At 43.2% G+C, this 15,377-nt stretch overlaps 1 protein-coding gene across 1 annotated transcript in view; it reads right to left on the bottom strand.

The window, feature by feature from the left end:
• Positions 1 to 1,099, bottom strand: part of R3HDM4 (R3H domain containing 4) — a 39,985-nt gene extending 38,886 nt beyond the window's left edge. The window contains exon 1 of the mRNA XM_056517952.1: positions 812 to 1,099. Within this exon, the coding sequence (XP_056373927.1) occupies positions 812 to 867 (56 nt within the window). The 5' untranslated portion in view covers positions 868 to 1,099. The remainder of the gene's footprint in view (positions 1 to 811) is intronic.
• Positions 1,100 to 15,377: the final 14,278 nt, after the last annotated feature.

The following is a 15,377-nucleotide window of genomic DNA, read 5'->3' as shown; positions in this document are numbered from 1 at the left end:
TTCTGCCAAGGTCTGTGGAATGTCCGCACGGACATTCCATCATGTGAACATAGCCTTATATGTAGTTCTTTGTTATCAAGAAGCCTTTCTGGATGTTATACTGCCCATTAGGTCAGCGCAAATCTGCCAACAGGTTAATGGGGTACTTTACGTATCAAATCGTGGTGTGAACAAGCTTTTAGGATACATTCACACTACGGATTTCTGAGCTGAGAAATTCCACCTAGAAATTCTGAGCAGCAGCCTCTCCTTGTTCTCAGTAGAATTCTGTTGCACACTGGAAAATTCCACCACAGAAATTCAAATCCAGAACTTCGCCAAAAGAACGATAGTGTTTATTCTTTTGGCGGAATCCACTCGTATATGCCCCCCCATCTACAGAGACGCTGCGTGTCTGTTCACATGTCCTGCAGGCGATGGAGTCTACATCTGGAATATTTGCAGACAAAGATTCCATAATGTGAATCTGCGCTTACCCTGAAATGCTGTAAAGTTGTTATAAATAGGGGGGGGGGGGGAGCCTGGCACCTGTTTGACATAAGTCTTCTTATTGGTGTATAAGCAAAGCCCTGTCACAGGAAATGCTCACCCCCTGACCACTACCACCGAAATCCAACTACCGTAGAGGGGCACCCACCCTATGATGTGGGAAGGAATAGGAGCAGGATCACACAGGATAAAGGTCAGGGATCTGTACATAGACTCAGGAGCTGACACGCCGCACATTCCAGCCCAATGACAGCAGCTGGCACCGCCCCGCCCCCTCCAGCTGGCACCAGCTTTGTGACAGTCAGTGCCCCCCACCACTTACCGAGGGCTCTCGGTCTCCCCCACATTCCCGCCGTCGGTGTTACGGTTATTCACCATCGCAGCGTTCGGTTCGGTTATTTCTTAGGTGTTGTTAGCCCTCTGCGGAAATAACGTCACTATCGCCCGCCCCCTGTGACCAGGTGGTGACGTCACAAACGAGTCCGCCTCTGCTGATACGATGACGTCGTATACGGGAGGGCCCCAGGTGGCTTCCGTGAGGGCTTGGAATACTGTGCCCACTGATGCCAGGCTCAGGGTGTAATAGAAAGGACACGGGGCGCCAGTTGTACTTTATGTCTATTATTATTTATCTATGCGCATGCGCGGTGCCTGTTATTCCTGCCCTTACCACTGCTGTTATGTAAAACACTAAGGCGAGGATAGGTCTCCATGACTACCAGTCACATGTCTCCAAAAGATGGGAAAACGTACAGTTCTCAAGTCTGAATCAGTACCTGTCTCATTGTTAGAACAAAACCACCATGTAGTGAATTGAAATTGTATTTATGACAGTTTATTTATTTTTTTTTGGCATTAGTTGGAAAACCTAAGGCTAAGTTCACACGGCTGTTGTGCTCTGACCCATTCACAGTCTATTCAGCTATTTTTTGTTGTTGCGCCGAACAGACCCTGAACTGGTTGGAGCACAACTGACACCACCAGGTCCCATCGACTTCAATGGAATCTGTTGCGAATCCGGTATTTAAAAAAGAAAAAAAAAAATTTTATTGAAAAAATAAAACCCTCGGCATTACAGAAGAAAAAAGGTAGGCAAGAGCATACATAGTATAAAGTACATAATGCCTAACCAACTAAAGACTAACATAAGTGAGGCTGCGTTCACACTATAAAATGTATCAGTTTTAAAGATCCGTTAGGAGTTCCGTTATAAAAAAACAAAATCGGCCGTTAAACGGCCATTACAAAATCCCATACGGCCGTTAGAAAATCCCATTATAGTCAATGGGATTTTAACATCCGTTTTAAACCCGTTATTAATAATGGGCGTTATTGTGTGACGGGTGAATGAACGGAAGAAATAGTGTAGGCACTATATCTCCCATTACTATCTTCATAAAATAACGTCCATTATGGATATTTATCAACGGGTTTAGTCAGGTTTTCTTTACTATAATTGTCGCAAAATTGTCGCAACTGCGACTACACGATTTTTCGTGCGACATTTTGACTGGAAAGCGAGAAAAGCAAGTTTTCCTAAAATTTACTATGTAGTAATAATTTTAAAATGGACTACGGGTAGTCAGGTATTTATTAACTGCGACAGTCGCAACTGCGCAAAAAAAAGTCGCAACAGCGTTAAAAATTGACTAAATTTACTCCAGCTCAAACATGGAGCAGAAAAAGCTACTACCAAAGTAAAAAAGGAAAAATTGCTTACGTGAAAGAAAATTATCAACAGGCTGAAACCAGTTGATAAATAAGTCACACATAAGCAAAAAAAAAGTAAGGAAAAAATTACTAAAAAAAAAAGAATACATAAGCAAACATTGATAAATGTCCCTCCATGTGAAAGCAGCCTGAGCTAACTGATTAACAATTATAAACAGAACAAGCACCCGCAGGTGCCATGAAGTCATAAACAGGTCCTTTATTCTCTTAACCCCTTAAGGAACGGTCCATAAAGTGTGTGTTTTCTGAACTGTTTTCTTCCACACATTCTGTGTCAGAATTCCTACCCTGTCATTTAATTTCATAATGTGGAGTTACCATCTACACATTTTCGTTCTGAGTCTAGAAATCCTGCAGTTTCCTGTTAAATTGTTAGGGTTCTAACTAATTTAAAATGTTAATTAAAAAACAAAAAAATGACGTCAAAATAAAGTAGACATCTGAAAGTATAAGTTTCATAAACTATTTGGTCAGTAAGTATAAATATATGCAACCTATTAGTGTTAAAATGGCAAAAAATCTAAATTTTTTGTAAAAATTTCATGATTTTTTGCATTGTAAAAAAAAACTACAAATGATATCGGCTTACTTTTACTATGTACATGAAGGACAACTTGTGACAAAAAAAAATGGCAGAATTATTGTGATTGGCAAAACGTTACCAGAGTTATTCTCTAATAAAGACAGACATCCCCGATTTGAAAAAACAGGCCTGGTCTTTCAGGGGCGTACAGGTTTATTTGTATTGGTCCTTAACCCCTTAAGGACCCAGCCCAAATATACCTTAAGGACCCGGCCATTTTTTGCACATCTGACCACTGTCACTTCAAGCATTAATAACTCTGGAATGCTTTTACCTTTCATTCTGATTCCGAGATTGTTTTTTTGTGACATATTCTACTTTATGTTAGTGGTAAAATTTTGTCGATTCTTGCATCATTTCTTGGTGAAAAATTCCAAAATTTGATGAAAAAATTAAAAATTTAGCATTTTTTTTATCTTTGAAGCTCTCTGCTTGTAAGGAGAATAGACATTCCAAATAAATTATACATTGATTCACATATACAATATGTCTACTTTATGTTTGCATCATAAAATGGACGTGTTTTTACTTTTGGAAGACATCAGAGGGCTTCAAAGTTCAGCAGCAATTTTCCAATTTTTCACAAAATTTTCAAAATCGGAATTTTTCAGGGACCAGTTCAGTTTTGAAGTGGATTTGAAGGGCCTTCATATTAGAAATACCCCACAAATGACCCCATTATAAAAACTGCACCCCTCAAAGTATTCAAAATGACATTCAGTAAGTGTGTTAACCCTTTAGGTGTTTCACAGGAATAGCAGCAAAGTGAAGGAGAAAATTCAAAATCTTCATTTTTTACACTCGCATGTTCTTGTAGACCCAGTTTTTGAATTTTTACAAGGGGTAATAGATGAAAAATCCCCCCAAAATTTGTAACCCAATTTCTCTCGAGTAAGGAAATACCTCATATGTGTATGTTAAGTGTTCGGCGGGTGCACTAGAGGGCTCAGAAGGGAAGGAGCGACAATAGGATTTTGGAGAGGGAATTTTGCTGAAATGGTTTTTGGGGGGGCATGTCACATTTAGGAAGCCCCTATGGTGCCAGAACAGCAGAAAACCCCAACATGGCATACCATTTTGGAAACTAGACCCCTCAAGGCACGTAACAAGGGGTCCAGTGAGCCTTAACACCCCACAGGTGTTTGACGACTTTTCGTTAAAGTCGGATGTGTAAATGAAAAAAAAAAATTTTTTCACTAAAGTCCAGTTTTTCCCCCAAATTTACAATTTTTACAAAGGATAATGGGAGAAAATGCCCCCCCCCCCCCAAATTTGTAACCCCATCTCTTCTGAGTATGGAAATACCCCATGTTAGGACGTAAAATGCTTTGCGGGCGAACTACAATGCTCAGAAGAGAAGGAGTCACATTTGGCTTTTTGAAAGCAACTTTTGCTGAAATGGGTTTTTGGGGGCATGTCGCATTTAGGAAGCCCCTGTGGTGCCAGAACAGCAAAAAATACCCACATGGCATACTATTTTGGAAACTACACCCCTCAAGGAACGTAAAAAGGGGTACGCTGAGCCTTAACACCCCACAGGTGTTTAACGACTTTTCGTTAAAGTTGGATGTGTAAATGAAAAAATTTTTTTTTTTTTACTAAAATGCAGTTTTTCCCCTAAATTTTACATTTTTACAAGGGGTAATAGGTGAAATGACCCCCAAAATGTGTAACCCCATTTCTTCTGAGTATGGAAATACCCCATGTTAGGACGTAAAATGCTCTGCTGGCGAACTACAATGCTCAGAAGAGGAGGAGCGCCATTGAGCTTTTGGAAAGAGAATTAGTTTGGAATGGTAGTCAGGGGCCATGTGCGTTTACAAAGCCCCCCGTGGTGCCAGAACAGTGGAGCCCCCCACATGTGACCCCATTTTGGAAACTACACCCCTCACAGAATTTAATAAGGGGTGCAGTGAGTATTTACACCCCACAGATCTTTGGAACAGTGGGCTGTGCAAATGAAAAATTTTATTTTTCATTTTTACGGACCACTGTTCCAAAAATCTGTCAAACACCTGTGGGGCGTAAATGCTCACTGTACCCCTTATTACATTACGTGAGGGGTGTAGTTTCCAAAATGGGGTCACATGTGTCAGGGGTCCATTGTTCTGGCACTATGGGGGCTTTGTAAACACATGTGGCCTTCAATTCCGGACAAATTTTCTCTACAAAATCCCAATGGCGCTCCTTCTCTTCTGAGCATTGTAGTTCGCCCGCAGAGCACTTTAAATTCACATATGGGGTATGTTCTTACTCAGAAGAGATGGGTTTACAAATTTGGGGGGGCTTTTTTCCTATTTCCCGATGTGAAAATGAAAAATTTAGGGTAACACCAGCATTTTAGTGAAAAAATATAATTTTTTTCATTTTCCCATCCAACTTTAATGAAAATTCGTCAAACACCTGTGGGGTGTTCAGGCTCACTATACCCCTTGTCACGTTCGGTGAGGGGTGTAGTTTCCAAAATGGGGTCACATGTGGGTATTTTTATTTTTTTGCGTTTGTCAGAACCGCTGTAAAATCAGCCACCCCTGTGCAAATCACCAATTTAGGCCTCAAATGTACATGGTGCGCTCTCACTCCTGAGCCTTGTTGTGTGCCCGCAGAGCATTTTACGCCCACATCTGGGGTATTTCTGTACTCAGGAGAAATTGCGTTACAAATTTTGGGGGTATTTTTTTCCTTTTACTGCTTGTGGAAATAAAAAGTATGGGGCAACACCAGCATGTTAGTGTAAAAAAATAAAAAAATTTACACTAACATGCTGGTGTAGCCCCCAACTTTTCCTTTTCACAAGCGGTAAAAGGAAAAAAAGCCCCCCAAAATTTGTAGTGTAATTTCTCCCGAGTACGGAGATACCCCATATGTGGCCCTAAACTGTTTCCTTGAAATACGACAGGGCTCCGAAGTAAGAGAGCACCATGCGCATTTGAGGACTAAATTAGGGATTGCATAGGGGTGGACATAGGGGTATTCTACTCCAGTGATTCCCAAACAGGGTGCCTCCAGCTGTTGCTAAACTCCCAGCATGCCTGGACAGTCAGTGGCTGTCCAGAAATGCTGGGAGTTGTTGTTTTGCAACAGCTGGAGGCTCCGTTTTGGAAACCCTGTCGTACAAGACGTTTTAAATTGTTTATTGGGGGGGGGGGGGGGGGGGGGGACAGTGTAAGGGGTGTAAATGTAGTGTTTTACCCTTTATTAGGTGTTAGTGTAGTGTAATGTTTTTAGGGTACATTCACACTGGCGGGTTACGGTGAATTTCCCGCTAGGAGTTTGCACTGCGGCAAAAAATTTGCCGCAGCCCAAACTTGAAGCAGGAAATTTACTGTAAACCCGCCTATGTGAATGTACCCTGTACGTTCACATGGGGGGGGGGGGGGGGGCAAACCTCTAGCTGTTTCAAAACTACAACTCCCAGCATGTACTGACAGACCGTGCATGCTGGGAGTTGTAGTTTTGCAACAGCTGGAGGCACACTGGTTGGAAAACCTTCAGCTAGGTTCTGTTACCTAACTCAATATTTTCCAACCAGTGTGCCTCCAGCTGTTGCAAAACTACAACTCCCAGCATGTAGGCATGCTGGGAGATGTAGTTATGCAATAGCTGGAGGTACCCAACTACAACTCCCAGCATGCTGAGACAGCTGTTTGCTTTCTGGGCATGCTGGGAATTGCAGTTTTGCAACATCTGGAGAGCTACAGTTTTTAGACCACTGCACAGTGATCTCCAAACTGTGGACCTCCAGATGTTGCAAAACTACAACTCCCAGCATGCCCAGACAACAAACAGCTATGTGGGCATGCTAGGAGTTGTAGTTTTGCAACATCTGGAGGGATATAGTTTAGAGACCACTGTATAGTGGTCTCAAACTGCAGCCCTCCAGCTGTTGCAAAACTACATATTCCAGCATGCCCAAACAGCTGTCTGGGCATGCTGGGAGTTGTAGTTTTGCAACATCTGGAGGGCTACAGTTAGAGACCACGGTCTCAGACTGTAGCCCTCCAGATCTACTTACCGGCTTCCGTAGGATCCCGGCAGCCGTCCTCTTCAGACGCATGTGACGCCGCCCGCTGATCAACGTCGCCGCAGCCTCCGGACGGGTAAGTGGACGTCGGCGCCCGGTCCCCTTTGGTTCCCCGTTCTGCCCCGCCTTTTGTGGGTGGGCAGGACGGGGAAAACGAAAGTTAACCCCCCCGCCCCCGGTCTGCTATTGGTCGTCGCCTCTGACGATCAATAGCAGACCAATAGCAGGGATAGGAGGGGAGGGGTTTTTACATTAACATGCTGGTGTTGCCCTTTACTTTTTATTTTCACAAGAGGTAAAAGGAAAAAAAGGCCCCCAAAATTTGTAAAGCAATTTCTCCTGAGTATGGAAATACCCCATATGTGGGCGTAAAATGCTTTGTGGGCACACAACAAGGCTCAGAAGTGAGAGCGTACAATGTGAGGCCTAAATCTGTGATTTGCACAGGGGTGGCTGATTTTACAGCGGTTCTGACATAAACGCAAAAAAATAAATACCGACAGGTGACCCCATTTTGGAAACTACACCCCTCACCAGAATGTAACAAGGGGTATAGTGAGCTTTAACACCCCACAGGTGTTTGACAAATTTTCATTAAATTTGGATGGGAAAATGAAAAAAAAAATTTTTTTCACTAAAATGCTGGTGTTACCCACAAAGGAAAATAGGAAAAAAGCCCCCCAAATTTTTAACCCCATTTTTGAGTAAGAACACACCCCATATGTGGATGTAAAGTGCTCTGCGGGCGAACTACAATGCTCAGAAGAGAAGGAGTGCCATTGGGATTTTTAAGAGAAAATGTGTCCGGAATTGAAGGCCACGTGTGTTTACAAAGCCCCCATAGTGCCAGAACAATGGACCCCCCCAACATGTGACCCCATTTTGGAAACTACACCCTTCACATAATGTAATAAGGGGTACAGTGAGCATTTACGCCCCACAGGTGTCTTACAGATTTTTGGAACAGTGGTCTGTGAAAAGGAAATTTATTTTTCATTTGCTCAGCCCACTGTTCCAAAGATCTGTCAAATGCCAGTGGGGTGTAAATGCTCACTGCACCCCTTATTAAATTCTGTCAGGGGTGTAGTTTCCAAAATGGGGTCACATGTTGGGGGGTCCATTGTTCTGGCACTATGGGGACTTTGTAAACACACGTGGCCTTCAATTCCGGACACATTTTCTCTTAAAAATCCCAATGGCGCTCCTCTTCTGAGCATTGTAGTTCGCCCGTAGAGCACTTTACATCCACATATGGGGTATGTTCTTACTCAGAAATGGGGTTACAAATTTTGGGGGGCTTCTTTCCTATTTTCCTTTGTGGGTAACACCAGCATTTTAGTGAAAACATTTTTTTTTTCATTTTCCCATCCAAATTTAATGAAAATGTGGGAAGGTCCACTGTTTTGGCACCGCGAGGGGCTTTGTAGATGCACATGGCCCCTGACTTCCATTCCAAAAAAATTCACTCTTCAAAAGCTCAATGGTGCTCCTCCTCTTCTGAGCATTGTAATTCGCCCACAGAGAACTTGACGTCCACACATGGGGTATTTCCATACTCAGGAGAAAATTACCACCAAAATGTGTAACCCCATTTCTTCTATTACCCCTTGAAAAATTTAAAAAAACAGCATTTTTGTGAATTTTTTTTTTTTTTACATTTACACGTCCAACTTTAACAAATAGTCGTGAAATACCTGTGAGGTGTTACGGCTCACTTTACCCCTTGTTACGTTCCTTGAGGGGTATAGTTTCCAAAATAGTATGCCATGTGGGTATTTTTGCTGTTCTGGCACCATAGGGGCTTCCTAAATGCGACATTCCCCCCAAAAACCATTTCAGCTAAATTTGCTTCTCTTCTGAGCATTGTAGTTCGCCCGCAGAGCATTTTACGTCCTAACATGGGGTATTTCCATACTCAGAAGAGATGGGGTTACAAATTTTGGGGGGCATTTTTTCCCAATAACCTTTATAAAAATGGTAAATTTGGGAAAAAACTGCACTTTTGTGAAAACATTTTTTTTTTCATTTACAGATCCGACTTTAAAGAAAAGTCGTCAAACAGCTGTGGGGTATTAAGGCTCACAGGACCTCTTCTTACCTGCCTTGAGGGGTGTAGTTTCCAAAATGGTATGCCATGTGGTTTTTTTTTCTGCTGTTCTGGCACCACAGGGGCTTCCTAAATGTGACATGCCCCCCAAACCATTTCAGAAAAACTCACTCTCCAAAATCCCACTGTCGCTCCTTCCCTTCTGAGCCCTCTACTGCGCCCGCTGAACACTTGACATACACATGAGGTATTTCCTTACTTGAGAGAAATTGGGTTACACATTTTGAGAGGATTTTTCCCCTTTTACCCCTTGTAAAAACTCTAAAACTTGGTCTACAAGAACATGCCAGTGTAAAAAATGAAGATTTTGAATTTTCTCCTTCACTTTGCTGCTATTCCTGTGAAACACCTAAAGGGTTAACACACTTACTGAATGTCATTTTGAATACTTTGAGGGGTGAAGTTTTTATAATGGGGTAATTTGTGGGGTATTTCTAATAAGAAAGCCCTTCAAATCCACTTCAAACCTTAACTGGTCCTTGAACAATTCTGATTTTTTAAAATTTTGTGAAAAATTGGAAAATTGCTGCTGAACTTTGAAGCCCTCTGATGTCTTCCAAAAGTAAAAACATGTCAACTTTATGATGCAAACATAAAGTAGACATTTTGGGGGACATTTACTAATCTAGTCTATTCTGGGTATGCTTATAGACCAGCGTATGTGGTAGTCTCCTGTCTATTGTGCTCTTAATTTATCAAAGGTCTCATAGCCCTTGATAAATTCTGTGCTCAGACTTCGGGGTCTACAGCTTAAACTTAGACCTGCTCCAACATGGTCTGACATTTCAGCATATTTTGGGCAGATGCGACTTGTCGCACAAAAGTCGCACTTGATAAATTCAGCACCAATGCATTTTCCAATGCATTTCCGTCTAAAATAGACTTGCATGCATCATGTTCTAAAAAACCTCTACAGCAAAAGTCGCAGAAAAGTCGCACATATTTAGACTGCGACTTTCTGTGTGACAAATTTAGACAGGAAAAACCAGTCTAAATCCTTTGATAAATCTCCCCCATTGTATTTGTGAATCAGTATATAATTTATTTGGAATGTCTATTTTCCTTACAAGCAGAGAGCTTCAAAGTTAGAAAAATGCAACATTTTAAATTTTTTCATCAAATTTTTGAATTTTTCACTAAGAAATGATAAAAGTATCGACAAAATTTTACCACTAACATAAAATAGAATATGTCACGAAAAAACAATCTCGGAATCAGAATGAAAGGCAAAAGCATCCCAGAGTTATTAATGCTTAAAGTGGAAGTGGTCAGATGTGCAAAAAACTCTCTGGTCCTACAGTGAAAAGTGGCCTGGTCCTTAAGGGGTTAAGGGACACAAATATACATTTAAATATATCCTATATACGTATCGTATAAACATATGTACGTGTGTGGTTGTGTACAGTATATATAAATACACTATAGTAGCAATACTAAAAAAAATGTATATTTTTATATAGAATATAATAATATAGAATATATATTATATATATATATATATATATATATATATATTTATATCTACCTATATATATTTATGGGCTGTTTAGCGCTAATATTGGGCAGAAGGGAAAATTCACACATTTAGTAAACAACCATATTATTAGAATTGTAAAAGGTCAGGACTGTACAGCAGGTTTCTTGTAGGTGAAAGCAGGATGGGAATCGTTAATTTCTAACAATAATTTGTTTTCCCTTAGTCCTAACAGTGGCACAGATGGGGTATTGCGTGGACTGGTTAGGACCGGTGGAAATTTATTGACAACCTAAAAATAAATGCTTTAGACCCTCCCCTCCCCCCCCCCCCCCTTGTGTAATTACAAGTAGAAGAAAGAAAAGAATAGTCAGTAAGGGAGGGATTGTTGTGCCACTGTTAGGACTAAGGGAAAACAAGTTATCGTTAGAAATTAACGATTCCCTTACGTCCTAACCAGTGGCACAGATGGAGATTTAGCAAGTAGATACCCCCATGGGAGGGCACTCATGCCTAGCGGAGGATAAAACCGACCACTATTCTGGAATCTACTCTATAGTGAGATGAAAGTGAAGTGAACTCCAAGAAGCAGATTTACAGATGAGTTCCAAAGGAATCGAGCTTCTTTCTGCAAAAGAGGTAGCTACTGCTCTGGTAGAGTGAGCTTTAACAAATTTAGGGGGCTCCAGAACCTGGAAAACATGAGACTTCTGAATGGCTTCCTTAATCCAGCGACTAATAGTTGGTTTGGAAGCCCTGTGTCCCTTATGGGCACTAGAAAAAAGGATTAGAAGGTTTTCATCCTTACGGAAATTCCTTGGATCGATCCAGGTAGATCCTGAGACATCTCGACAGGTCGAGGGTGCAATGGCCTCTCGTATCTTCTGACGAGAGGAGCGGAGCTAACTCAGGAAGAGAAATAACCTGGTTTGATATTAGTAAATGTTGGCACTCTGGGAATAAAAGTGGGTAAAAACTTAAGAAGAACCCTATCCTAGAGGAACTGAATATAAGGCTCAAAGGCAGAAAAAGCCTGGAGTGCTCCGACTCGTTTTGCAGAAGTGATAGCCAACAAAAAGGTAACCTTGAGTGTAAGGAATTTTAAATCCACCTCCTCTAATGGCTCAAAAGGGGGAAGATGATAACCCCTTGAGCACAACCGATAAATCCCAAGCAGGGATGGGTCTAATTATAGTAGGTTTAATTCTAGAGGCTCCTTTTAAGGAACCTTCTAATTAGGGGGTCTTGAGAAAGAGACTTATTGAGGAAAGCCGAGATAGCTGATACTTGCACTCGTAGGGTGGAAGGAGATAGTCATTTGTCTAATCCATCTTGAAGGAATTGCAGAACAGCAAGAATGTTAGGATCCTTTAGAGACAGTTGGCGTTGCCGACACCAGGATGAGAATGTGCTCCATATTCTTCCATAAGATCTAGTTGTAGCCTCAGATCTGGAGTGCGACAATGTTCTCAAGATCGACCCTGAGAGCCCTTCTACTCCTGGAAGGGACCGATCAACCTCCAGGCTGTCAGGTTGAACATCTGTATGTTGGATCAGCTGTGAGTGTCCCCTGACACTATTGTTTGCTCTTGGGGAGCCTCCAAAATTGACCCTGACTCATCTGAATGAGTTGGGTGAACCAAGCTCTTTTGGACCAATATGGAATGATGGCTATCACCGAGGCTTGGTCCTGCCTGATTTTCATCAATACCCTCGGGATCAAGGAAATAGGAGGGAAGATTTAGGCCAGCCTGAACCTCCAAGGAATTGACAGAGCGTCTACCGCCAAGGGATTGTCCTCTCTGTAGAGGGAACAGAATCTGTCCACCTTGGTGTTGAACCTCGTTGCCATGAGATCGATCTCTGGCATGCCCCACCTGAGCGTGATCTGATAAAAGATCTCTGGATGGAGAGACCACTCTCCGGTTGGAAGGCCTCTGCTTAGGCGATCTGCTATTACATTGTGAGTACACCGCATATGAACGGCCGATAAGTGGATGAGGTTCAATTCTGCCCAATCCAGAATCACACCTATCTCTCTCAGGAGACTTTGTGACTTCGTGCCTCCCTCTTTGTTGATATATATGACAGCTGTCATGCTGTCTGACTGGACTCTCACAGCCTTGCCCTGAATATGAGGAGCAAAGTGAAAGAGGGCTGATCTGATGGCCCAGATCTCTAGGAGATTAGAGGATAATAACTTCTCCTGAGGAGACAAAGTCCCTTGGACCGTCATGTCCAGAAGATGCGCTCCCCAACCTACAAGGGACACGTCTGTGGTAAGTATGAGCCAAACAGGTTGGATCAAAGATTTTCCGTCCTGAAGGTGAGCCCACCAACGTAGAGAGGACCGGACTTGAGGAGACAGGGAGTGCACGGAATTTATTCCCCTTGGACTGTGATCCCACTTGGCTAGTACTTCCGATTGAAGCGGACGTAGGTGCTATAAAGCCCAGGCCGCCGCTTCCGCAGTTGCAGACATTAGTCCCAACATCTTCATTAGAAAGCGGAGAGTTTTCCGTTTGGGAACCAAGAGAGATTGGGCTGTGTCCTGTACTCGTAGCTTCCTTTCGGGAGTTAGATGAATAGTCATCTAGGTAAGGGACTATACACATTCCCTGAAGTCTTAGGGCGGCTACCACAGAAACTACTACCTTGGTAAAGGTATGAGGTGCTGAAGAGATCCCGAATGGGAGGACAACAAACTGATAGTGTCTTAGAACTCCCTGAATTTGAACAGCAATCATTAAGAATCTTCTCCACCCAGGATGGATGGGGATATGAAGATAAGCATCCTTGAGGTCCAAGGTTGCCAGGAAGTCCCCTGGCATAAGAAGATTGATAACAGACTGAATTGTTTCCATTCGGAAACGCTTTCGTCTGATAGACTGGTTGAAGAACATTAAGTCTATGATCATCCTCAAACCTCCTGTGGCTTTGGGAACCAGAAACACTGGAGAATAGATGCCCGCCCCTGCTCTTGAGAGGGAACTTCCTCCAAGGCATCCTTCTGGCGATATTCCAGAATATAGGCTTCCAAAATCTTTTGTTTGTTGGAAGGTAGAAGTCTGGTTCTTACAAATCTGTCTGGAGGAGTATTCTCCAGATCCACTTTGTACCCTTCCGAAATAATTCGAAGGACCCAGGGATCTTTGATATGGGTCCTCCAAGCCTCTAAGAAATGGTGGAGACGTCCACCTACCGGAAGAGACGGAAAGGGAAATGGGAATAGAATGGGAGCACTGTCTGGAATCCAAGAGCCTCAAGGAGGCCCGTAGTCAGGGCACCGAGGATCTGCCACCCTTGGAACCCCTGGGGTGTCTACCGCCCCTTTGCTTTTGGGACCCCCAATCTTTTTGGGGTCTGGCTTGGGAGCCAGATCTGGCTCCATACCTTTTACCTCGACCACGAAAGGACTGCTGAGGAAGGGATTTCCCTTTCCGATAAGACAGTCCCTCCATAATGCGGTCGAGCTCAGTCCCAAAAAGAATGCCAGTCTCGTATGTCATGGCACACAAGGTGTGCTTAGAGGAGGTATCAGACCTCCATGGCTTCAACCATAAGGAGCGACGCCCCGCAGAGGAAAGGGCCATAGTTTTAGCGGACAACTTAAGCTGTTGAGAGGCGGCATCACAGAGGAAATTTATGGCTAAACTAGCCGTCTTACAAGAGGCCAAAATGTCATCCCTAGAGACCCACTGGTCTAGGTCAGACTGAATCTGAGAAAACCTATTTCTCAGAAATTTAGCCACCTCAGAAGAGGCTATCGCCACAGAGGCGGACGCCGAGGCGGAGGAGTAAGAGCGGTGTAAAGCGCAATCGGCCTTATGGTCCATGGCATCCTGGAGGCTGGAGCCATCATCAGAGGGTACCAAGGTCCGTTTGGATAACTTGGAGATGGCCAAATCCACCTTGGGCACAGGTCCCCAGGAAGATACCTGGTCTTTCGGCATAGTGCTGTTAAAGCACTTGGTAAGCACGGGACCCTTCTGTCTTCATTAAAGACAGCAGGGACTCATCCGCTTTAAAGGCCCTAGGCCCCTTAGAGGCGGATGTAGAGGCTTCACCCCCTTCGGCATCACAGTCCCCCGACCTGATAGACCTCAGCAGCTGCTGTGTTTTCTCCGGAAAGAAGTAGTACTGGAATTTGTCTTCTTCTTCAGATGAAGAGGACTGGGAGTCATCATGGGCTGCTTCCCCAGACACTTCAAGACCATCTTCGCCTCCAAGATCGATGGAACGCTTCGCGGACATTATGTGTTTTAATTTGTCAATGGTAGCTCCCATGGAGTTCATGTTAGAGGACACAAAATCTTTGACCCAGACCACCATGTCCTGGATAGTGGGTTCTTGCTGGGTCTGGTATCTGTCACGGCACGAGGGACAGCGAGAAAACTGATCGTTGTCCTCTAGCAAGGTCTGACAGTCGTAGCACTGCAAATGTTTCCTCTTGGAGGACGTTTTCTTTGAAGAAACCTCCGGGAGCCATCAGCCGACGACATGCTCTGTAAAATAAGAGCAGTTAAAAGAAATGGGAAGGGAGAAAAGGAGAAACTGTGTTAATCCAGCAATCAAAGCTTTACCAGAAGGAAAGCACAAGAAAAGCAGTGAAAGAAATCTAAGGTAGCAAGCTAAGAAGCCGCAAGGCTTGATAGCAATTCTCAAGATATAGTAGGCTGTTGAAACAAGCAAGCACTACCTCTCTAGGAGGCTGCCTGGACCTTCTGAGCAGGTTTATATAGGGTCCAGCACTAATTGGGCCATAAGTCCCTCCCAATGTGGGAGGATTCAATATAAATTTCTAAATGCCAAGACAAAATAATAAGAGGCTTACCAGCCTCAGTAGATATGATAGGGGTTAAAACACACATCAAAGAATTTCAAATATTAAAAAAGAAATTACCCTTATTATAGGAAATAAAAGAGACCAAAGGTCCGGAGGTGACGTCAGACACCACCTCCGACCCGC

Source organism: Hyla sarda, chromosome 1, assembly GCF_029499605.1.
Source record: "Hyla sarda isolate aHylSar1 chromosome 1, aHylSar1.hap1, whole genome shotgun sequence".
In the NCBI taxonomy this organism is placed as follows: Eukaryota; Metazoa; Chordata; class Amphibia; order Anura; family Hylidae; genus Hyla; species Hyla sarda.
Note: the sequence above shows the minus strand (reverse complement) of the source record. Positions and strands in the feature narration are given on the sequence as shown.